Raw genomic sequence first — 24,972 nt, forward strand, 5'->3', positions numbered from 1 at the left:
CCCCACCTCCAGCTTATCGAAAGGATGGAGGGTCCTAGTTCTCCCACAACCACATCTTCAAATGGTGGCGGCAATCTGGCTTAATTTTTGAAAAAAAGGTACAGGACAGCTAATCCACACAATCCACAAGTGCTTGGCCCAGGTTGGTCCACATGTTCATGGAGATTGTGCAATTTGTAAAGAAAAAGATTCTGTGAAATTGGGACCTGCATGCTGCTTCCTCTCTCATGCTGCTTTTGGGCGCTTTCTCTGATTCATGCCAAGTGGTTAGGAGTGCCTGGAGTCTGAGAAAGAGAGAGAGAGACTCCTTGGTTGCTCAGTATACAGTGTTGGGGACACCAAATCTTGCAAAATGGGCCTTCAGTTTACTGATGACTGCCTTATTTCTAGCATCTGAATTGCCTTCAATCTCCCAGAGATTGGGAGTAATAATCCAATGTGACCAGATAATTCCTGCTCCCTGAAGGTGAGCAACATAACTCCAACATTTCCCCATGATTTTATGGGTAGCACATGCAGTGGAAGAATCTATGTTGTTGATTTATGCATGATCAACAGGAGTCACATCCTGCTATCAAGAATTAATTCCTGATGGTGTGTTCATTCCTGGCCAGTAAACACACCCTGCCCAAGTGTTTGTTCCTAACTTTCTCGTGCAAGGAGGCTGGCGCAACTGTACTCTGCCCTTGAAATGAAAGATTCCTTCTTCCACAGTGAGCTCATCTTTGATTAGGAAATATTGTTCTGCTCCTGATGGTAGCCGATTCTTGTCTTCAGTCCATCCTTTTACTATTGCTTCCTTAACAGTGCACCTAGATGTATTTTTCAGCAGCCTCCTCAATTTCATGGATATTGGTTGCTGATATTGGGAGATAGTGCAATGTATTGATCACTTGGCACATGGGCCAGCTCTAGATTATTATTTTTTGCCATTGGCTGTATATGCTTTGCTAAGGATGTCTGCTAACTCCCTGCCATCAGTGTGGGCATCATAGTATTGCACAGCAATCTCTTTGAGCACCCAGGAGGTGGCTTTGATGTTATTGTCTAAAGTGATAGCATTGACTGCATGACCATAGGTTATTGCTGGAATTGCTAAACTCCAGAAAATCATGGCAAGGAATTCTGTGTCTGGTTATTACCCTGTCCAGTTCCCAACAGGGTGCGCTCACAAAGGCCATTAGGTGGCCCAGTGAAAGGTCTAAACTGAGGCTTTTCTCAGATGCATTACATTGGAGTGTCTGTTTGTTGTTCTGTCTGACAGTCCTGCAAGGCTGGGGCATTAGCAATCATTTCTTTCTCTGAAATGAACGTGTGGTATTGTGGAGCTCTCCATTCCTACTGAACTTCCTTCTGGTAAGTTGTCACATTGGCTTCACAACTGTGGCCAAATGAAGACAGAACTTGGGCGACAAAACATTCCAATATTGTATTGCACTCCTTTCATGTCTGCTGGAGCTGGCATGGCTCAGGTTGCCTCAAGTGTGTGAGGGCCTTTTCAGCCTCCCGACCTGTCCATCATATGTTAACTTTCTCTTTCTCACCTGCATTTTTTTCTGCATTCCGTTTAATGTCTTTGTTTTTGCATTGCTGTGGAAAGGCTTTTGATTTCCTCCATGATACTGCACAGCCTTCATCTACTATGGAATATCCTCTTCTTTTACTTTCACTCCACCCTTCTAGGTCTGCTCTGAAAGACCTCTGTCATGCTGGACAGATCCCCACTGGCATATGAAGCCACCCAAAGTGACTAAATGGAGTTGCAGAGATTGCAAGCATGCTGGAGTCCTAGTAACGGGTGCCAAAATCTATTCTTTCTATCACAGAGCATAGAAGATTCTAGCTTTTGAAAGTCAGAGGAACCAGGGACAGGGAACCAGGAGCTAGCAGTTGAGCTCTGAGGCTGAAACCAAGAAGCAATCTGAGGAGGCAGAGTTGAATCAAGCAGAAATCCCAACCAAAGGACTATCTAGATGTTGGAGCTGAGGCCAGAGCCAGCAGGAAGGAGCAATCCAGGAGGCCAAAGGGCAAAGCCAGAAGGCAGGTCTGAAGAGCAAAACCAGAATTGAAAAGCAAGCCAAAAGTCAGGACCAAAGGTGAAAAACATATCAGAGCTTGATAGGCCTTGTTGCTCAGGCAAAGGTCTAACCAAAGCAGAAAGCTGTTTATAGCCCTTCCTGACCAGGAGGGTCCAGTGGCCAGTATGGGTGGGCAGAGTCAGCCCAGGGCCTACAAATGCTTAATTGCTAGGCAAATGCTCCTACCTGCAGTTCTGTGGCTTGGCACATGGGCCAGCTCTACACAGACGGGAAGGTTTCTAGTTCAAGCCACAGCAGTTCTTGATAGGAAATTCTGACAGTGTTTTATCTACCATAGGTGCTGGATCAGGGCATTTCTCCACTTCTTCTTCAAGTTTAGGCCTTTGTTGGCCAGTTTTGCATGATCACTTCTTTACCACTAAGGTGGTGTATATCCAGGAAGCAGTGGCTTCTGCTGATGCTGAGATAACACTGCTGTGGAGCATTTCAAGTTGCTCTCTCGCTGGATTGTATCATGCAGCAGGAGGAGTCTTCATGGCATGTAAACTACTCCCACTGCTGAGTCTACCTCAGGTTGCAACTGACCATCCAGGCATGCTTCACTAATGACAATATCCTAGTATGTTTGTAAAATCTCCATTGCACCTGGAAGAAGCACTCTTTTTTTTTCTGAGCGGAGGAAAGACAATTCTGATGCTAGGCCTTGGATCATGCCCGTGGCCTCCAATGCAGAAGTCTACACAATAGGTCTTTCTGGTTTTCCACAACAGTTGCATTTCCCCATTGGCTGCATTGTGTTGTCATCTTTGTGCATCTACTCTGTTTGAGACGTGTGGGATTCAGTTTGAAGGATCGCACTGCAGGAAGCCCCACTTGTTGCATTGCAGCTGCTGTGATGCTTCTCTGCCTGTGACCCAACAGTTTGAACCTCGATCTATTTTTGTGGATTGAGGACAGCCACAATGTCACCAGTGCTGTCTGGTGTCTGTGTCTCGCCCCTCCAGGTCATCTTTTGACCTGTCTCTAATGGGCTTCCTTTGGCTTTCACACATAGCATTGTTGGGACTGAGCCTGTCGCATTCCAGGAAGCACTGCTCTGGTACCAGGCGCTACTCTTTCATGCTGTCTCCCATACATCTAATAGTGGGTGCTTTTCTTCAGCATGTTGCCTCGCTGCATGCTTTTAGGGGCTTTCAGTCTCTCGTGTGCAGGCACCAGTCCAGCATCAAATTGCCTTCCTTGAACAGCCATTCTCACAGGGAGTTGTCCACGGACAGGAAGGTGCCATAAACTCCCTTTTCCCTAATAGAAGAATTGGTTCAATCTACAAAATAGCAAGCAGTGCACAAGGCAGGCAATGGCACGAGTCAATGCTTTCCCCCTTCAGATTGCTCTTTGGAGAAAAAAAATATCTCCACTTCATTGGGGGGTCAGTGGGTGGCAAGAAGCCATAGGGCTCCCAGAAATGGTGTTGATGCAGAATCATCTTCCACTTTAGAACACTGAAAATCCCTCTGTCCAGCTTCTCTAAGAGATAAGGACAAAAGCTTCACTTTCCTGCTGAGAGTCACTCTGTTACGTGACCAGCTCTGTGTAGAGTTTGAACACAGTTCCACCAGCTTCGTCACCGAGCTGAGATTTTGTCTGTAAAATCCAGAAGATCAGGCAGCTCTGGGGCTGTTCCGTTCCAGAACTCAGCTGCCGCCACCACGTTTTACAAATGTCGGCTCCCTCGGCCAGTAAAGCGAGATGAGCGCCGCAGCCCCAGAGTCGTTTGCGACTGGACTTAACTGTCAGGGGTCCTTTACCTTTTTAGTCACGATGAATGTATACTACTTCCCATATCAGAGGATACCAGTTGCTGGAAACATGAGCGGCCGGGGGGGGGGGGTCTTTTCCTTGCATCCTGCCAGTGGCCTTCCTAGAGTCATCTAGTAGTTTGCTGCCTTGTTGAATGTTGGGCTGGATGGATCTTTGGTCTGACACAGCAGGGCTCTTAAGTTGTAAAGAGAGAGATTCGGCAGAAGCTTGGCCTGCCAAAAACCTCCATTGAACCAGAGAGCTGGGTACCAAATCTTTGACAGCTAAAAGATTCCTTTCAGGAAACCTGCTCTCTTAAGTTCCTTTAAGCACATCAGAGAGATAACTGGGAGACCAAGGCAAACAACAGTATGGAATTGGCTTCTAGAAGTTTACATCTCTGCCTTTTCCAGGGACATATCCTGTGCTTTTGGATTTCACACTCCCGGCTCCCAACCAAAGGAATAGGCAGCTACCATAATTGGCATGCCCCAAAAGTAGAAGCAAAAAAGATGTGAGCACATCTAATTCATTTAAATATATGTGCATTTTAATAGCTCTGCTGATTATTATTTTTTAAAAAGAGTAATTGTCCCATTCTGAGAGGATGGTTTAAGACTGGCCAGGTGGCAAATGAGATGACAGCGCAGAATGAGAGCATCGCCGCATATTTACCTCCAACACAGAAATGCACAGAGCCAGGCAGTGCCAGTTGCCTGTTTCAGGCAGGCTCTTAGAGGCAAGATGCCTTCAATGGGCTCCCTCTCTCAGTGATGCTGCTCCCCTACGACCGCCATTGTCACCAGGTGCATCTGCTCTCTTCCGTGCCATTGCTACTGCCTGCTTGCTTGTTAGGCTGAGAGCTAGTGAGCAAGCTGGCAGCAGTTCCTGCTCCTGCTCCTGCTCCCTGTTTGCATCATTACTTCCCTTGGATCCGAGTCAGAAGTGGGTAAACAGGGAGCATGCAGTGCTGAAGAGAAATAGCAGCTCCAGGGAGCACTGATTGACAGAACCCCTGTGGGCCCTTGGCAGGTGCCTGGCTATGCCTTCCGTTGGTGCTGGCACAACCAGGCGATATTGCACACACTTGCATGGGCATCTGATCATAGAATCATAGAGTTGGAAGAGACCACAAGGGCCATCCAGTCCAACCCCCTGCCGAGCAGGAAACACCATCAAAGCATTCTTGACATATGCCTGTCAAGCCTCTGCTTAAAGACCTCCAAAGAAGGAGACTCCACCACACTCCTTGGCAGCAAATTCCACTGCTGAACAGCTCTTACTGTCAGGAAGTTCTTCCTAATGTTTAGGTGGAATCTTCTTTCTTGAAGTTTGAATCCATTGCTCCGTGTCCGCTTCTCTGGAGCAGCAGAAAACAACCTTTCTCCCTCCTCCATATGACATCCTTTCATATATTTGAACATGGCTATCATATCACCCCTCTTCTCCAGGCTAAACATACCCAGCTCCCTAAACCGTTCCTCATAAGGCATCGTTTCCAGGCCTTTGATCATCTCCTGGCTTCCCTCTAACTTACTGCTCCCACTTCCCCTGCCGGCTGAAGGTGGTCATATAGCTTTTGCAAACATTAGCACTGCAAGGGGAATGGGTAAGAGGAATACACTCACCAGGTGAACAAGTCTTGGCAGCAAATATAGACTGGGTAGCTGGTAGAGTTTAGGTTGGTTTTGCTGAAGAAGTCTAGGCAGTCAGTCACCCCTCCTCTGGGCACATAAAGGATACCTGTTGTGGGTTGCAAAGTCCATGAGAGAAGGCTGGGAAGTGGGTGAGAGTTATATATGATTGGTGGCATGTGCCTAGGAGATCTGCATGTCTTTGGGCTGGTGCTCGTGTTTGGGAGCCATACTGTCACTAAAGGAGTAACTTTGTCCACCAGCCTTTTGTATGGCATTGTTTGCATAGCATATTGATGGGACAAGCAAGGTTCTTTGGGGTTGACTGAGTGCACCCCTTTTCTCTGCGTATGGCTATCATAAATCCTAGCCCTTGCATATAGTTTGACCTCTCCCTTCTCAAATAATCCCCATAATGGATGTAGCTTAGTGGCAGAGCATCTATTTGCTTTGCGTGCGGAAATCAATCTCAGGTTTAAACCCCAGCATCTCCTGGTGGGGCTGGGAATGTCCCCTGCTTGAAACCCTGGAGACCCCCTGCCAGTCAGAGTAGACAGTATTGAGCTAGATGGACCAATGGTCTGACTCAGATTAAGGCAGTTTCCTACATGTTCCCATTTCCAAAAGTTAGTTTTCCCCTTCCCCCCTTTTTTTGTTCTCCCAGGATCCTTATTGCTCCTGATTTTGAATGTGACAAGGGCAAACTGACCCTTTCCTCTAATCCAGGCATGGGGATCTGTGGCCTCCCAGATGCTGGAACAATCCCATCATCCCTAACCATTGGTCAAACTGGCTGGGAGTTCAATAACACCCAGAGAGCCATAGGCTCCCTTTCCTCGAACCCTTGGGCCCCTTTCTGCCACCAAACACCCATATGTTACCTGCAAGGCATGCGTTGATCAGGGACACACAGGCTCCAGTGAACAAAGCCCGGGGAACGATGCTGGAAAATTCACCCTTGCGTTGTGGTGCCATGGAAGCTTAACACACACACACACACACACACACACAAAAAAAAAGCTGGATGAGCAGGATGAACTGAATCAAGTGACTATATAAGGAGTTTCCTCCTGATTTGTTCACACCAGATCGAAGCCCCTCAAGTGTCTCCAGTGCGTTAGCCAGGGCACGCAGTTCCAGGAAGCCCCAGCAGTTGGAGACGTAGCTATGGGCTGGACAGTTTCTCCTGATCTCAGAGCCTACATGTTCCTCACCGGACGGCCAACTTACTCAAGCCTCCCAACATGATCCCAATGGAGCTCAGATTGGCAAATCCACAAAGAGCAAAGGTTGTTATGATTTCAGCTCTCTCCTGCGGAACAAGAGAGACAGTGTGATCAGTTCTGCTGTGACAGCACAAGTGGCCCCATGCCAATCACTCCTGCCACAGTGAATACCAGCCCCCCTCTTTGCCCTGTTGCAAAGGGCAGAGGGATGCTCTGTGGGAAGCAGCATCAGCATCCCAATGCAATCAAGAGCACAAGTCAGTGCTAGCTAGTTGAGGGGTTGCTCCTTGTTTCTGAGTTCTGGATCAACAGATCAAGGGTGCCATCTAGACCTGGTTGGACTCCCAACTCATCAGCCCCAGCCAGTGTGGCCAGTGGTGAGGGATGATGGGACCTGTAGTCCAACATCTGTAGGGCACCACATTGACCACCTCTACACCAAGGTGCACGACAAGCTGGAGTATAGAAGCCCAGATCTTTGCAAGAAATAGTATTTTTTCCATCTTGCTTTGCTCACCAGGAGTTTGGGAGCTGCAAGGCTCACCCTAGTCTGGCTAGTAGCGCACACAAGAGAACATGCTTCTTTCAAGTCTAGCAAACTCTGTCTCTTCATTGCCTCACTAGGACAGCTTACCTACCTCCTAAACATGGATTACCCAAGATGCATTGTCAGAATCCCTTGTGTGTTTTCTTTTTTGGGAGGGAGGGGCCAGCCCTGTGATTCCTCAGGAAATATGAAGGCACATTTTTTCTGATGGATGAGCATTAGCTTCACTCTGAGGCTCCTACTTTGCTGTTTGCACCAGAACCCATGCCTTTGTATTGCATGCGAGTCCAAAACAGCATCCCACAACAGGAGGACTGTGGACAAGGATTCAAAACATATATGGCAAATGAGGAATGTTGGTTTCCTTCAAACGGGTTGAAAGTTATTTAGTGTGCAAATTTAAGGCAGCCGTCAATAAGTGCTATGATGGAAAGTGCATTTTAATCGTTGACTGTTTGTGAACAGCCCTCCTAGTTTCCCTCAAACCTAACCCAACCTATGTAACTTCCTGAATAAATGTTGTGTTTGTTTTGATATATTGGACTCAAGATCAAATATGGGGGAATAGGGGTGCTGAATGGAGAAGCCTTCACCTACTCCAAGTCTGTTGCCTGGGTGGAGTAAATGGAGCCAAGAACCCAAACAGCCTGATGATGGAGCAGCTGAGAAATGGCCCTTGGGACCAGAGCTGGGCTGCAGTCAGTGCCCAGGTGAGCGATAGAGTTGAGAAGCAGCATGGCTCCTTGTGACTCTGGAGGAGGACACTAGCTCAGGAGCAGAGCAAATGCTTTTGCATCAGGGTGGGGAGCCTCCAGCCTGCCAGGAATTCATATTTGGCCCATGAGGCTGTTTATACTACATGCCTGGTGTTTGGTGTCATATATGATCAAGGGTGGAGCAGGGAGAGATGCAACTACCAGGTCACAACTGACAACCTTAAAGTGCACTCTCTGTTGTGCACTGGCGAGGGAAAGTGGGCTTTGGCTCTGCCAAGGCAAAAGTTTTTCATTTGCAGATAGGTAGTAGAGTCAAAGCCCGCCGGATCTGGTGTGCAAGAGAGCTACCCTTGGGGAATGCCCTCATACACCCAATGCTGGGGCGGCACAGGGTGCTTTGAAGTCTCAACTTCAGGACTTCAAAGTGTCAAATTACCTGATGTCTTCGACTAGAGGCAATTGATGTGTGGGCAACCCCACATGGGTCCCCACACACCCGTCAGATTTGGCCCATGAAGCCTAAAAGGTCTCCCACCCCTGTTTTCCATGGCAGAAATCCCAGGTTCAGTTCCTGGCATTTTCATTTACAATTTAAAAGGAGAAAGTAGCAGGGGGTGGGAAACCCTGAATTGCTGCTGCCAGTCACAACAGGCAATACTGGGCTGGATGACTTGATATGGGGAAACTTCCTGGGTACCCAAGAGAAAACAAGCAAGGAACAAAAGAAAAATGACTTGCTGGATTTGGGTAATCAGGAGTTCCATTGCCAACACAGAAAGCAGCAATGAGCTTCAGGAGGTGCAGGGTTTTCATACTGGTTTCCTGTGCAAGGGCTTTATCACTTTCCTGTACACAGCTAACAAACCTGCATATATTACTCTGAAACCATGGGGTTGTTGCACACACAAGGTTGCTGATGTGCAACCGGAATAGGTGACTCATTTTAGTTCCTCTCCATTTCCTCATTTGCCTAGTCTTTAGTTCAGTTTGTTACTACACATTGCTATTGCAGTTAGTGATTTTTTTGGCTCCTGCAGGAGGCTCCTGCAGCCAATCAAAAGCCGCAAAAGCCCCGTCAGATGTTCAGCTTCCAAAAATAGTTCGCAAACCGGAACAGTAAGTGCAAATTTCAAAAGATTTGCTGTATTTCAGTATTGCTTGGGAAAGTGAGAAGTGGGCAGGTTTGCCTTTAAAAGTGAACTGAATCCAATTTCTCCTCCAGCCCAATGTACAACTACTTTCTGCTGTGCTGTGTCCCTAGCCTCAAACTCAACTGCACAACAGTCGGGTTTTGTTGCAATGGTTGGGTCTGGAGGGCAGTTGTTGGTGTTGGTGTGTACGTCCACTGAACTGACATTTTCCCTCCACCATATGACTGGCACACTTGCCGAAATCCACTGCTTGTGTGTCCCGTCCCACTCTGGTAGTCCTTTCAATCGTTTCTCTTTGTAGCCTGAGAGCTGTTGATAAGCCACAAACTCATTTAAGAATATCTTGATTCCTAGAAGCTCAGCTACCACCGGGGCATCCTCCCAGCTTGCTCCCAACAAGAACGCTACCGGCACCAGGACATAGGAACAGATCAACTAGAAGCCAGAGGGAAAAGAAAGGTTGAGAAATAAAATCAATGGTCACTTCTGCCATCCCGGGCCACCTTCCCCACCCATCCTCACTGGCACCCATATCCATGGCACAAATTCACTTCCCATCTCTACTCCTGCCGAGCTACCCACCCCCCGTCTATCGTGAATCCACAGTAAATCCTCCACACTAAGATTACAGGAGAGGGGGAGCCTGGAGAGTGAAATGGGAAAAAATGGGGACAGGAAGTTGAAATGGGCAGAGTGATGGTGTAAGGGACTGGGCAGAGGAGGAATGTTGGAGGCCGACTCCCTATCCTAACCCTTCTAGGGAGGAGGAGGAGGAAGACAGTATAGATTTACAATAGGTTTGAGGGAGGTCACAGCTCAGAGGCACATGAGGGGAGAAGCTGGGAAATCCTGGGGACAGTCAGAACAACACCCAGTTGACACGTCATTAGAAAGCATTCCAGCTCCTCCAGCTCCCAGAACCCGGCGAGCCTTAAAAGTAGGAGAGCAAAGAGCTCAATAATAGAGGGCACGTAGCAACACCCGTAGAGGAGATTATGAGAATGACGAATGAGGAAGTGGGAGAGACAGGAGTGGAGATTCACTTGGGACAATGCCATTATCCAAGAGGCTGGGTTCTATAGCCTCTCTCTGTAAAGACAAATAAAAAAGGACGGCAAGAAATTCCCCCTTGTCTTTATACTTTCCTGGGCAACCAGCCGGGAGCCCCTGACACATAGAAGCAGTAAGGGGAAGCCCTCTGCACCAATCAGTTCAGATGTCTGACCTGTCCTTGCCCTGGCAACCCATTGAGTGAGAGGGCAAGAGAGCCAATAAGTGACAATACACATATCATTCCCTCTTAGCATCCATTGACCACCCTGGTGTACTCACAGGGTGGCTGCCTTGTGGATGGTACCTGGAAGGAGAGTTCTGGCAGATTGACCATGCCTCCCAGCCAAGCGAGGGCAGCATTGTTGAACGCCAGTACAGCCAGGAATGCTATCAGGTTGGCCGCGATGTTGGCCACCAGCCCCACAGAGGCGGCTGCTCCATTGCTGGCAGCTTCCAGGACAGTTTTCTCCTCCCTGCAGCAACAATACACCAAGTGAGAAGAAAACAGGTCCAGAGATTGACTCCCTTGGCAAAGCAGCAATGATATACAAAGCTCCATCACATACCGTGGAGCTCAACAGACAATTCTGCATCCTGCTTGTCCATATTTGAGCATTATTTAGCAGTTAATCCACTTTCTTCCCATTTTACTTAGTCCTGCACATATTTGGTTTGGATATGAGGAGCAACTCCAGTTGTTCTCATTTATAGCAGTAAATGGCCTAAATTGTTGATTCCACTGGGCCAGTTAAGTACTCATGCCAAATAATTACTGGCAGGGTGTTCATGCAGTGTCTGGCTAACATGCCGCTCACTATGCCTGGGGTAGGGAGAACCTCCAGATGTTGCTGGCTCAGATTGATGGGAGATGGAATTCCACAACATCTGGAGAGCCAAAGATTCACCAACCGAGTGCTACACTGTAATAGTTCTCCCTACTTCACATTAGCTTTCCCACAGCTTTCTCTGTTTCTCTTGGCTATGGAGAAGTTGTGCAAAGATGCTCCCGTGCCTTTCAGATGTTGACTCCCCTAGTTCTGCACCCCACTCCTGCACCCCTCTTCCCACTTAATCCTGCACCCTTCCAGGATCCTTTGGGCAGCCTTGTGATCCTCATGTGCTCTGACTACACTCACCCACAGGCAATTTTCACTCCCTCCTGGTTCCGGAACTTAGATTCTTCCACTTCTGGGTAGACAAGCTTAGCCATAGCCAAAGCACAAGGTGCTGCCATTACTGAAGCAGCAAGCAAGGATGAGGCATCAATCTGTAGCAGGATGTAAATGCAGGATTGTGGTATTGGATGCGTATCTCAGTAGCACCACAATACTGTAGAATGATGGGGTGGTAGGCATATTTGGTGTCCCCAAAGAACTAAAAAATGTTACATATTAAATCCAGCAAGCCACTTTGCTCTTTGACATGTGGTGGACGATGAGAGACAGGGCCTGTTTTGTGGTGGCAGTTTCTGTCATGAACCTCGGCCTGAAACCATATTTATATGGATTCCAGACCAATATGCTAAATGCAAGAGCCCTTGGAGTTGTCCAGCTATTACTCTCTCAAGTACCGTGCCCTCCAGAAAGGGCACTTATGGTAAAACGGGAACTTGCCTATTACAACCAGGCCCTTGGTCCACCTCGCTTAGAACTGTCTACACTGGCTGGCAGAGGTTCTCCAGGGTTTCAGGCAGCCCACATTCCCAGACTTACCTGGAAATGCTGGGGATTCAACCTGGGACCTTTTGCATGCAAAACATGCTTTCTGCAACTGAGCTATGGCACTCCACCTTGGCAGTGTTTGTATGAAGTTCATCTCAGGTTCAAACTGTGGTATCTCCAGGTAGGGATCAAAGACCCCTGCCTGCATGATAGCTAGTGCAAACAAAAATGGAGCTAGATTTTTTTTTCAGGAGGAGCCGAAGAACTGTGAAGGAATCAGGTACATGCCCCTACAACAATGAAAAATTTACCACCAAGCTGAGCAAGCCAGCCAGACTTCTTCAGCGGTCCCCATCCAGGATGGGCAAGGCTGGAAAGGTCATATGGTGGAATGGACTTCTCCAAGAACCTTGTTGGCATACTTAATTAACCGAAATCCATCCAAACGCCTGCAAGTGGCAGGGGCTGAGTGGTGTTTTGGTACAAAACTAACAGCCAATGTAACATCCTGGTTAGATTGGATGGGAGCAATTTAATCTGCAAAGTGTGCTGCAAATAAGTAACAGCAGTCCAAACACAACTCTTTAGGACAGAAGTGCAGAAACTCTGGCCCTCCAGATGTTGCAGAACTGCAACTCCCAGCATCCCTGGCCAGAGGCCATAATTTCTGGGGCTGATGGGAGTTCAGAGACATTGACAAAACCAAAGGTTCCCCATCCCCACTCTAGAAGAATCCCCTTGCACTCGGGTAGCTTCTCTGCATTGCTGACTCACCCCAAACGAAATGTAAGCTCCCATCACGCTGCCGGCAATGGTGGCAAAGCCACCAGTCATCACAGCATGAACCTCTGACCGTGTCATCTCCAGCAGGTAGGGACGGATGAGCAGTGGCGCTTCTGTCTGGAAGGCAGAAGGGGAAAAAAGGGGGGAGGCACTGGCACATGCTGCAGAGTTTTTTGCCCTCCAGTTTGCAGCCCTAGAAACAGCACTCACAGAAGTAGTGAATTTAGAGAGATTTTTGCTTCCAGAGCAAATGCAAACAAACAGAACCAATCGCAGAGTCTTGAAGTAAAACGCTCCTGATCTGATTGTGCTCAAATTTGGGCATTTTGAGATGATGCTGTATAAGCGCCTTTCACGCGTTGATCTCAGGGAAATTCACAACATAAAAATACAAGAAGAAAAACGAGAACAACACACACACTAGCCAATAACCCCCACTCACCACCCCCTCCCACAAACACATTTAAAAGGGTATAGGATGTTAATCAGCCTGGTTGGAGAGGAATGTTTTTTCCCTGGCCCTTAAAAGTATATAATGCAGGTTTCCCTGGGGGATGGGTAAAAAACAAAAAAAATCCTGCTTACCATTCCTACAAACACGTTCCCCACCACACTCAGAGATTCTGTGGCTGTTGTGCCCATGGTGATCTGCAGGAGCCAGGACAACTGCCGGAAAGGGTAGGAGATGGTCAGAGGGCATTATTGCCCTGACACAGAAGAGACTGCGAGACTTAGTATTATTATTATTAATAATTGTTATTTATTTATTATTAATAATTGTATACTGCCCTACACCCACGGGTCTCAGAGCCGTTCACAGGATAAAATCAAAATATAAAATCACAGAATACTGTACATAATCAAAATAAAAACAAGAACAACCCAATAATCCCCACGTCCCCAACACCATTTTAAAAGGGCTTTGGATGTCCATCAGTGAAAGATCTGGCGGAACATTTTTGCCTGGCTCCTAAAGGTGTCTAATGAATGCGCCAGCCGAAACTCTCTGGGGAGAGCATTCCCCAAAAGGGGAATCACTGCGGAAAATGCCTGTTCTCATGCTGCCACCCTCCATACCTCTCATGGAGGAAGCATATGAAGAGGGGCCTCAGAAGATGATTTCAGGTAGGTTCATATGGAAAGAGGCAGTCCTTGGAGTATTGCAGTCATGAGCCATTTAAGGCTTTACTGTATAGGTTAAAACCAGCACTTTCAATGGGGCCCAGAAACGAATTGGTAGCCAGTGCAGTCAGACCAGGATCAGTGTAATATGCTCAAAGACTTGCCCCAGTGAGAAACCTGGCTGCTGAATTGTGCACTAACTGAAGTTTCCGAACCGTCTTCAGAGGCCGCCCTACATATAACGCACTGCAGTAATCTAACCTTGAGGTTACCAGAGCATAGACAACAGTATAAAAAAATTCCTTCAATAGCACCTTAAAGACCAACTAAGTTTTTATTTTGGTATGAGCTTTCGTGTGCATGCACACTTCATCAGATACCAGATAGTGTGCATGCACACGAAAGCTCATACCAAAATAAAAACTTAGTTGGTCTTTAAGGTGCTACTGAAGGATTTTTTTATTTTGTTTTGACTCAGACCAACACTATTTACCTACCTGTAAATAGACAACAGTAGTTAGTTAGGCTATCCCTGTCCAGATAAGGAGTAGCTGAGCCACAGCCAAAGCTGATAGAAGGCATTCTGTGCTGCTGAGGCCACCTGAGTCCCAAGACTAGCAGGCAGCCATGCCTTACCTAGGTTTCCCACATCGTCCAAAATCTTCACACACACTTATCTTGGGAGTCTTTCTCCGGAGCTCAGAGATCTTTCATGATCTTTTACAATAAGTTGCATGGTAGTGAGAAATGGTTGACCCTCCTCAGCTACACAGTGGGGGCTCAAAAGCATCTCTCCACTGCCCAGAGCCTTGTGCTCAGCATTACCTTCAGGATTATGAACTGCATGACTCCCAGGTAGTAGAGAATGGACATCACACAGCTGAAGAAGACAATGATGGGCAAAGCCTGGAGGCAGAAATCAAACAGTGAACATCAGACTTTAGGGAGTTCTAGACAACCTACAACATAGAACATATAGGGGTTGATTATAAAGTTGAGCACAGAAGGTCTGAGCAGCTTCTAAGGTGCAGAATGTTATAGAAATCCTGGGCACAGTGAGCTAGTCCAATGGCCCACACTGGCAGACTTAACATGGCTGGACATCTGTGGAGTTAACACAATGGCCAGAAACTCACCACTTGGCTTGTTTGGGAGCATTTGTGAGTGCAAATTCCAGGAAGACAGCAGCAGCTTTGTGGAGGTTATGACGCCTCCTAAGTGTTGCCCTTGTGTCTGCCACCTGCAAGCTTATTGGGGAAGAGGAGCAGAAAGCAGTAGGGACAGGTGTTGGTGGGGAAAGCACAGCAGCTCCCACCTCCCGCCAGCGCTCAGTGAAGCTGCTGTAGCTGCCCTATTCACTTTCCCCAATGTCTCCAATATACGTAGTGCATATCAGAACAGAACCCAGAAGCATTGGAGATAGGGAAGATGTTGGCAGCTAAAACTACCTGGCCTGCCATGAATTTTCCAAAGGACATAGTTCTTAAAAGAAATAAAAATTAAGAATGCTGATGTCAACCACAGATGGGCTCCATAGAGCCTGGCATTTTTTGTCCCACTATGCCAGATAATGACACTAGGACTGTTGCCCAGACTGTAGCCCACAGCTCAGACATGTCTTATCCCAGTCCAACCATGCAATGAAAAGCCAGCCTCTTGTGTCAAGGACTCAATAGCAAAGATGACTGAGAGAAGGATGAGGGAGGGAGGGAGGGAGGGAGGGAGGGAGAGAGAGGGGGGGAGAGAGAGAGGGAGAGAGAGAGAGAGAGAGAGAGAGAGAGAGAGAGAGAGAGAGAGAGAGAGAGAGAGAGAGAGAGAGAGATTAGGGTCAAACATGCCCCTTAAGCTAACCTGAAAGGCGAATGCCTCTTGGATCAATTTGTCTCCAAAGACAAAGCTGGAACCAGCTGTGGTGTAGTTCAGGAATGTCTGTAAGGGAACAGAGGGAACATTGAGGAGAATGAGTATGCACAGAATACTGTGCATTGGATAAGGTGGAGACCTAGTGCTTATTTTGCAACATCTTTCCTGAAATGTACATATGATGTTACAGTGGACACAGTTCAAGCATCGTTGTGAAGCCAGAGGTGCTACTTGTGGAAGTCCTATTCAGGGCTCATGACCCAGTGTCTGGTCACCACACAATAGATAGCTTTTCCCCACTGCTGCTCAGAGATCCCCTCCCCTTTAAAAAAAACAAACCAGCCCACCACTTCCCCCATAAAGAGTCCTTGCCACCACCATTAGGAAGCTGCCTTATATTAGATTGTCTAGTTGAGGGTTGGCAGCAGCTATCCAGGGTTTCAGGTGAGATCTTCCCCAGTCCTACCTGGAGATGTTGGGGGCCTTCTGTATACAACACTATGGCTAACCGGCATGCTGGGAGCAAGGAAAGATGGCAACAGAGAGCAAGACCTCTGGCTACTTTGGCCATCTATGGTGACAGTGGTGGGAGAAAGGGAAGAAGAAGTCCCTCCACAGGTGGTGGTATTAAGAGAAGGAGAGCCGTATTGACATTGCACTGCCGCTGCTGCCACCACCAAAGTTAGGTGGCTCCCTGTCACCTGAATCAGTTCTGTTCAACCCCATTGAGGGAAATCAAACTGCCATGCTAGCTCACTGTCTGTGGACCAGGATGGTGTTGGAGCAGCTTGATGCACCTCTAAACGGGTCTTTATTTCACATTTTCAATACACCTTCCTTCCACTCCCACCTGTCTCAGGAAGGGCTGCTGTCATTCCCTTGAGTTAGGATGTTTGGCACATGAAGATGCCTTGCACCAAGGGTAGCCAATGTGGTGTCCTCTAGATGTTCTTGGGCTGCGAGTTCCCATCATTCATGACAATTGGCCTTGCTGGCTGAGCTGGATGGGAGCTTAGAGTCTAACAATATTCACGGGGCTCTATATTGGCTACCTCTACCTAATACTGAGTCTGAACATTGGTTGAACTTGAACCAACCTAGTCCTGTTTATTCTATCTAGCAGCTGCTTCCCAAGATCTTGGGTAGAGGATGCTACTGGATCTGCAACCCATTTACTTGGGGCTGAATGTCGGAGCCGGCGAGTGCAAAGAATGCACTCAGATATAGTCACTTCCGAACAACACTGCTCTGCACCTGAATCTGAGTACCAAGCCACTGGAAAGCCTGAAATCCAGGTTCTGTCCGCATGATGAACACTCCAAGGATAAACTGCAGGCCAAGCCCCCACAACACAGCTCTCCACGGCACCTGCAACACAGCACAAAAGGGAATCTTGTGAATAAAGAACCAAGGGGACATGTCAGTGAGAATCAATGATAGCCCCAGGTTGGAGAAGTTGTTAACCTCAGGGTGAACAAAGCACACTGATTTCTTGAATTCACTGGAGAAGGAGGCACCAATGATCCCCTGCATGAATAGGGCGGTTGCTATACAAATTCCAAAAAATCAGCTCAAATTCTACATATTTCAATTGGATTCTGTGAGAGAGGGCCTTAAGTGAGCAAATCAACTGAATGGGAGCCATTTGAACTTGTCAGCTGTTGCCCCCAAAGGGAAAGAGCAGATGGCGTAACACAGTGTGGCCTAGTGGTTAGTTAGAGTGTCAGGCTAACACTGGGGAGGTCTACGTCCAAACCCTGACTCGGCCATAAAGGTTGCTGAATGACCTCTCACACAGTCCCCACCTCACATGGATTAAAATGGGGAATGACATGCCTCATAGGCTGCCTGGGAAGGTAGGGCATAAATAAACTGTCCTTCATTGCATGTCTTCAGAAACAGATGCTGGCATACCTGCCAAGTTCCTCTCTGAAAAATAAGGGACCGGACTGAAATTAGCATACCGGAAGTAGCGCGGTGGCCATTTTGGAACTGGGCAGAGCAGCATCAAAAGTCGCTTCTGAGCATGCTCCGCCCAGTTCCAAAATGGCCACCGTGCCAGAATAAACTGGGGGAAAACAAAAAAAATCTCTTTTTTTGGCTGGGGACAGCAGGAAAAATGGGGGTTTCCCGGGGAAAACGGGAGACTTGGCAGCTATGGATGCTGGACTGCCATCTGTTGGAACGCTGCAGTTCTGGACTTCTGGCATCAACCAGGGCCTGCAACCCACACACCTCACTGTAACTTTTATTGTTACGAAGTTCTATCTTGCCCAACCACTCTGCAGGTTTTATTTAAAATCCAGTGCCTGAGCTCTAGCAGAATCTCAGCCCAGTTCTATGACTGCTAATTCTCAAGTTAAGCCCCACTGAACTCTGAGAAGATTACTCCCAGGGATAGATACATAGGATTGTGGGTTTTATAGACTGGGAAGGGGACAGGAAATTGTGGGCTGCAGATGTATCAAATCACCTGCAGGAAAGTGTGGGTTGCTGGTGTATCACATCATCTAAGGACACCAGGCCAAAGAAAATGCAGCTACTTACAGCTCCATGGTGTTTGGAGCAGACAAAGAGCACCAGCACCAGCGCAGCGAAGCCACCCAGTGACACCAACTGCTCTCGCCTCTGGGACATGTCGAGAACCAGCCACACTACCAGGCCGATCAAAATGATTGCACACAGCACCCTAGGAGGGAAGCAGATCGCCATCATTGCAGAGATACACCCAGACAGGCTTTGCTAAATAAATGAGATTTGTTGGGGAGGCAGTTCTTCACATCCTGATGGTTGGGATGCAAGGCTGTGTCCATACATGATTATGGGATTCATCCCCTTCTTCACCCCCTTCCACTGGCTAGCTAAGTTTTATTCTAGCAAGCATGTGGCCTGCTGGATTGAAGGGTTATAGAACTGAACTGTTGTCTTTTGAACTCTTCTTGCTGCACCTACACATAGCTTGCCAACAGAACTTGGTTGAAGTTCTCTACTACAGTGGTGCCCCGCTAGACGAATTTAATTCATTCCACGGGTCTTTTCTTATAACGAAAAATTCGTCTAGCGAATCCCATAGGAATGCATTGATTTTTTTTTAAAAAAAATTGCCCATAGGAACGCATTAATTGAATTTCAATGCATTTCTATGGGAAACAGCGATTCGTTAGACGAATTTTTCGTAAAACGAATTCATCTAGCGACGCAACCTCCACTAGAAAAAAACCTTTCGTTAAGTGGAAATTTCGTTAAGCAGGGCATTCGTTAAGCGAGGCACCACTGTATTTCTATTCGGCTTTTGTTGAGATTTTTTTTGTGTGAGGCCATTTTATTGTATAACATTGCATTTAAGGATGGGAAATAGATTTGATTCAGTGAGCAACTGATGCTGAATATTCAAATTTGTATGGGACGCAGGTGGCGCTGTGGGTTAAACCACAGAGCCTAGGGCTTGCTGATCAGAAGGTCGGTGGTTCGAATCCCTGCGATGGGGTGAGCTCCCATTGCTCAGTCCCAGCTCCTGCCCATCTAGCAGTTCGAAAGCACGTCAAAGTGCAAGTAGATAAATAGGTACCGCTACAGCGGGAAGGTAAACGGCGTTTCAGTGTGCCGCTCTGGTTCGCCAGAAGCGGCTTTGTCATGTTGGCCACATGACCTGGAAGCTATACGCCGGCTCCCTCAGCCAATAACGCGAGATGAGCACCGCAACCCCAGAGTCGGTCACGACTGGACCTAATGGTCAAGGGTCCCTTTACCTATTCAAACTTGTACTTTCCCAAACAATCTATGAACCAAAATGCAACCATCCTTTGAAATTTGCTCTTACTGGAATTTTGCGATGCAGTTCTGCAAACAAATGGTGTTCACAGAAATATATATTTTAGGGGGAACTGTGCATAAAAATGAAGGTATCTGTAAAAAAAAAACACATACAAAAATGCATTATATTGGACAAAATTGCTTGGAAAAATGTGATCACCCATTTTTGCCCATACAAATGTGTTCATTTGCACTAAAATGCTGATTAAATTTCATGAGTGTTTACCACCACCACCAAAAAAAAAGAAAGAAATGCTGCAAAATGTGGAAAACCGTGTTTAAGACTGAAAAAATGAGTTGTACAAAAAACGATAATTTTCAGTATGGAATAAATCACTACAAAGCTGTCCATCTACAGCAAAATACATTTACAGAGTGCAGCTCTATACAGGTTTACTTTGAGGTAAGTCCCATTTTGTTCAGTGGGGTTTGCTCACAGATTAGGTGTGTTGAGAACTGCACCATCCTGAGCATATTTGCAAAAGGTTCCCTTGCAGTCTTCACAATGGGTGGATAAGAGGGCGGAGATCGCTCCTATTCGGATCTGTGCAGCAAGCCCCTAACTCACCATTTCAGCCATGGCCAGACGCTCCGGCAGCATTTTCGGAAAGGGCTGAACATCTGGACAATCTTGGAACCCCAGAATTTCTTGACCATGCTATAGATCATGAAACAAATCACCAGGGCAGTCAAAACGACCAAAGCCAAGGCTCGGTCAAAGTCCAGCCAACAGGCTGCAATGAAGTAGGCCACATAGCCTAGAGAGAAGAGATGAAAAGGTCAGGAAATGCACCGGTGGGTCAAGTCCTTTGCCAGCAGTGCAGGGCTGGGCTCTGCTTTCTCCCTGTAGTTATCAAGATATTATTCTCTCCAGGCCGTTGCACTGAGGTACGGTACTGCAATGTTGAAATCTAGCAAGTCGCCCCACCTCATTCGGTATATAGGCCGCATTCCATAGCAAACAGCTGTGGGCAATTCTGGTCAGTGGAGGTTGGTTCATTAGGACAAAGGGGGCACGGCTCCATCAATCTCAGCCTGCCCTTTGCCAACCCCTGCCTCCCTACTTAACAACCAGCTTTCTATCTCAGTGTTGCACTTGTAGGACTCAGCAGGAAGGCGAATGGTTACAAATGCAGAATTAAGTCTTGTGGTAATTGGCTCTGGCGCCACCTACTGTTAGGCTCCCTGTCTTCTGCCCTACCAGTCCCAATGGGCACCAGACACAACTGCTTCTAGAGGGCTTTGTAGGGGAGCTAGATCCTACAAGTGCTCCTCACTTCACTCTCAAAGATCCCTCCCAATGTTCCATCTGAGCCAAATTTTATTTGGATTTTTTTAAAAAGCTCCTCCTGAACACTGGGAGAATTTTGGTCTTCCCCAGGGAACATTGTTTTCATATTGGTGAAGAAAGCAATGGGCTTACTTCCTACACCTTCCTGTCTTAACCTGATGCTTCCTTTGTACACCGGCTTGAGCTTAACAATCATGTTGCATTCAGCATGACACGAGCTGAAATTTCTCAGAATGCTGCGGTTCCTGTACTGCAGGGGGTTGGACTAGACAACCCTTAGGGTCCCTTCAAACTCTACAATTCCATGGGGGGGGGAAAGCCATTAGAGAATCTCACCTCTTCCCACCCTCCACCCAAGACTATTCAGCAGAGTGGTCTCCCCCAACGTCAAGATCCACAATTGGTGTGGAGACTTTTAGAGGGGTCATATATGATCGGCTCATGTGGCCTAGAGGTTTACCAAAAGGGAAGAAAACCCAAATTCTTAGGAGTGTTGCCCCACTCCTTCCAGTGCCACAAAACTGTCAATGTGTGTGTGTGTGTGTGTGTGTGTGTGTGTGTGTGTGTGTGTGTGTGCATAATAGCCTCACCTGCATACAGGATGCCCAAGAAGATCTTCCGTAGTATCTTGGCATGAGCCTTGCAAAAGCACCTTGCCTTAGAGAAAGGCTCAGCTGCTGCATTCTTGATCCTGAAGAGAATCACACCAAGAGAATAAGCCTGGGTGCATGTCTGAAAGAGGGGGAACGGGGCTGCCATTTGTAGCTCCAGCAGGTGTCCTCCAAGAGGCTGGAGGAGCTTCTGCACCTGTGTGGCTCCCTTCACTCTTGTTAAAAGGTGAGGGGGGTAGTGGCAGATGAGGATGCTTACCTGATGCCCCTTCAAGTCACTGCCTTGGGGACCAGGGACGCAGCAGTGTGACTTTGGATAACCACCTTTCCTCCAATTCTGAGGCTGCTGGGGCTGCTGAAGGGATACCTCCTCCTGTAAGTACCTGTCCAAACCTTAAGGTATCCTGCATTTGCAGGTTGTTTTCAAATCCTAGGATGTGTATGGTCTTTTATTGCGATCTCTTCTTGCATTTGGGGGTTAAGCTGGGTTGGATTTTTAAGCTTTATTGTGGCTTTATTTTTATTTGCACAATGCAAATAAAGGTGTCTACCGTAATAACTATTTTATGTGTGCAGAATGAATCAATAAAGAATACATTTTCCATACCTCTGGAAAGAAGTATCATGCGCATCATTGCCTTCCCTGATCTCAGAAGGCCAAGGGTTCTCTGCCACCTGCGGATTTCTGTCTGCTTCCTGCGAAAGGGCACAGGGAAATATTTCCTGTTCATAAATGCTTCTAAAGCAGCAGTTGATATAAATGCACCAGAGGTGGCCTTTGCTCTCTCTGGTCTAGGCATACATAGGTGCAGTTTTCCTACTGCTTAGAAGCCTATTTTAGCATTAAGTGCTATAAATTAATAAACAAAGACAGCAACAACATGGTCCTCTTTTGAGAAAGTGCAAAGGGCAGAGCTAACAAGCAGTGTCGGTGTTACCGTGAGCTCTAACGCTGGATTCTCCAAACCTCTGTCGCCAGCTCCAAGTGAAATCCTGACTTCTCGCATCTCTCCGGCACTCTGCTGGCAAAGACAGTGCATAGTCAGTCTGGAAGCAAAGGAGCCCTCGGCACCCTCCTGCCTCAGGATCACATCAATCCTTCTGTCTGGTCTTGTACTCATTATAAATCGGAGTGCAGACATGAATGGGCTGCAAAAGGTCTGAGCTGGGAAAAGAATTGGCCCACTAATAAAATCATATGCCGATGTCTTGCGCTGCCCAGGAGTAGGAACACAGTACCGTAACATAAAAAGAGTCCTGCTGGATCAGGCCAATCTAGTCCAGCATCCTGTTCTCACAGTGGCCAACCTGATGCCTATGGGAAGCCCACAAGCAGAACCCGAGGACAAGCCCACTCTCCTCTCCTGTGGATTCCAGTCACTGGTATTTAGAAGCATTGCTGCCTCTGCCTGTGGAGGTAGATTATAGCCATTGTAGCTAGTTGTAATTGATAGCCGCTCCTCCATGAATTTGCTCGGTCCTCTTTTAACGTGGAAAATAAAAGGTGCAGTCTGTTGGGGCCCTTGAAAAAGTCAAAACATCACCCTCAAAGAAAAGAGATTCCCCACCTTGACAATACACACCCAGGGTTGCATGCTCTTTTCTTTGCATAGAAATGCTTTGAAAGCAAATGATATGAATGCACCAGAGATGGCCATTGTTTCTCTCTCTCTGATCTCCTGGACCAGGTACTGTATAGAAATGCCCCCTCCTCCCAATCGCTCGATTGTTCAACTTCTCCCAAATTAAATGCTCTCTTCCCTCAAAATAAATGCTGCCCACCCTCGTGATCTCATCCTGAGTGGCTGGCAAATAACTCACAGCAGTATCGAATTCTGTCCTGCTCCTCATGAGTCGCAGGAATTTCCTTCTTGGTCGGGTCCACTCATGCCTCAGGCCAGGCAATGGAAAGTTATCAATTAACAGCACAGTCCAAAGAACTGGAGGCAGATCTCCTATCACAGCAAAGTCCTGCTCCTCTTCACTCACGTAGGGATTGTTTATTTTCAGCCTCATTACTTCCTGCTGATAAGTATCATTTTCTGGGAAACGGCAAGGCAGGTTCCTCCAGATGGACGAGAGAGAGAACCATCTGACCAAACTCTTCTCTGAACTAGGATCCCTTTATCTAGCACAGGGATGGGGAAGCAGTGGTCCTCCGGATTTCAGTTTATTTGCAAAAGAACAGTACAGTGTCATTTGATGTGCTGGTCCACTGAGAGAAGACAGCACTCCTTTTTTCCCCTATCGTACTCACCCAGGAGAGATGGGAAAGGAAATTTGGCCAGAAAATGGCAGAGCTCCATTAAAACTCCCGTTCTTTAGAGCAAGCCAGAACTGAAATGGGAAGAGGCTTCTTCCTAACACATTGTGTGTGCGCAAGTCTGATACGCATAGCCCTGCCTACTGGAGTCAGAGGGATGTGCAACCTGCTCTAAAAAGATACCAGTTCATGGCATGCTGGTCTCAACTTTTAAAGTACAAGCAGAACTGGTTTCTGCTCACCGGTTTCTGCTCACATGTAAACCTTACTTCCTGGTGTGTATAGGATTCCAGCCTAAGTGGCTTGAGATCACAATGCCTTAAGGTCCTCCTTCTCTCACAAGAACTCACCTGGATATTAAGGTCTGCCCCAGGAGCCATTCTGAGGGTCCCTCCATCATTAGAGATAAGGCAGGTGCTAAATGCAGACAAGAACTTTTCGGTGGTTGCACACCAACTTGGGAGCATCCTTGCACTCAAAGACTTGCTTGACACAGACATCCAATGAAGACCTTTTATTCTCCCATTCTGTTCAGATTTAGTTATCTATCAATGACTGGGCTTTCTGCCACTCCATTTGTTATCTGGTTGTTTCACTTATTTGTATGATTGTTGTTATTTTATTAGTATTTTTACCTAATTTTAATTTAATTAATTTAATTAAATTTAATTTTCCCCCAGTAGTGATGTATGGAAGTAAGAGCTGGACCATAAAAAAGGCTGATCGCCGAAGAATTGATGCTTTTGAATTATGGTGCTGGAGGAGACTCTTGAGAGTCCCATGGACTGCAAGAAGATCAAACCTATCCAGTCTGAAGGAAATCAGCCCCGAGTGCTCACTGGAAGGACAGATCTTGAAGCTGAGGCTCCAATACTTTGGCCACCTCATGAGAAGAGAAGACTCCCTGGAAAAGACCCTGATGTTGGGAAAGATGGAGGGCACTAGGAGAAGGGGGTGACAGAGGACAAGATGGTTGGACAGTGTTCTCGAAGCTATGAACATGAGTTTGACCAAACTGCGGGAAGCAGTGGAAGACAGGAGTGCCTGGCGTGCTATGGCCCATGGGGTCACGAAGAGTCGGACACGACTAAATGACTAAACAACAACAAAACCTAATTTTAAGTACCATAAGCCATTCTGGAAGGCTGAGGTCTAAAGTAGGCTACAAATCCTTTGAATGAATGGAAGATTTATATTCCTGTTTCTAAAAGCTCCTGTTTCTAACCACTAATGCAAAAAAAAAAGGGATTCAATTGACTGCAATCAGGAAAAGAATAACCTTTAATCCTTGCAAATTCACTTGCGGAAAACATAACATGCTAAAGTCCCTTTGGAGAGCTGCTGGTGCCAACTGCTTTACTACCAACCTTGGAAGGCACAGATAACAATTTTACAGTGG

General features: G+C 47.1%; 1 protein-coding gene across 3 annotated transcripts in view; it reads right to left on the reverse strand.

Moving 5' to 3' along the window:
• LOC118092486 (sodium/nucleoside cotransporter 1-like) overlaps positions 1-24,972 on the reverse strand; it is a 31,521-nt gene that overhangs the window by 1,818 nt on the left and 4,731 nt on the right. Inside the window, exons 1-17 of one of the 3 annotated variants that reach the window (XM_035130533.2) lie at positions 23,132-24,183; positions 22,249-22,329; positions 21,918-22,006; positions 21,290-21,390; positions 19,977-20,166; positions 18,143-18,284; positions 16,850-16,963; positions 15,584-15,661; positions 14,558-14,638; positions 13,196-13,276; positions 12,602-12,727; positions 11,303-11,433; positions 10,471-10,639; positions 9,351-9,548; positions 6,704-6,785; positions 6,355-6,453; positions 5,468-5,582 (exon numbers count right to left, since the gene is read on the reverse strand). In XM_035130533.2, the coding sequence (XP_034986424.2) occupies positions 5,468-5,582; positions 6,355-6,453; positions 6,704-6,785; positions 9,351-9,548; positions 10,471-10,639; positions 11,303-11,433; positions 12,602-12,727; positions 13,196-13,276; positions 14,558-14,638; positions 15,584-15,661; positions 16,850-16,963; positions 18,143-18,284; positions 19,977-20,166; positions 21,290-21,390; positions 21,918-22,006; positions 22,249-22,329; positions 23,132-23,326 (2,072 nt within the window). In that variant the 5' untranslated portion in view covers positions 23,327-24,183. Of the gene's footprint in view, positions 1-5,467; positions 5,583-6,354; positions 6,454-6,703; positions 6,786-9,350; positions 9,549-10,445; positions 10,640-11,302; positions 11,434-12,601; positions 12,728-13,195; positions 13,277-14,557; positions 14,639-15,583; positions 15,662-16,849; positions 16,964-18,142; positions 18,285-19,976; positions 20,167-21,289; positions 21,391-21,917; positions 22,007-22,248; positions 22,330-23,131; positions 24,189-24,972 lie in introns of those variants that run through there. The other 2 variants (XM_060282857.1, XR_009558570.1) reach the window with 2 other exon arrangements.

The sequence above is a fragment of the Zootoca vivipara genome, chromosome 14, assembly GCF_963506605.1.
Source record: "Zootoca vivipara chromosome 14, rZooViv1.1, whole genome shotgun sequence".
Taxonomy (NCBI): Eukaryota; Metazoa; Chordata; class Lepidosauria; order Squamata; family Lacertidae; genus Zootoca; species Zootoca vivipara.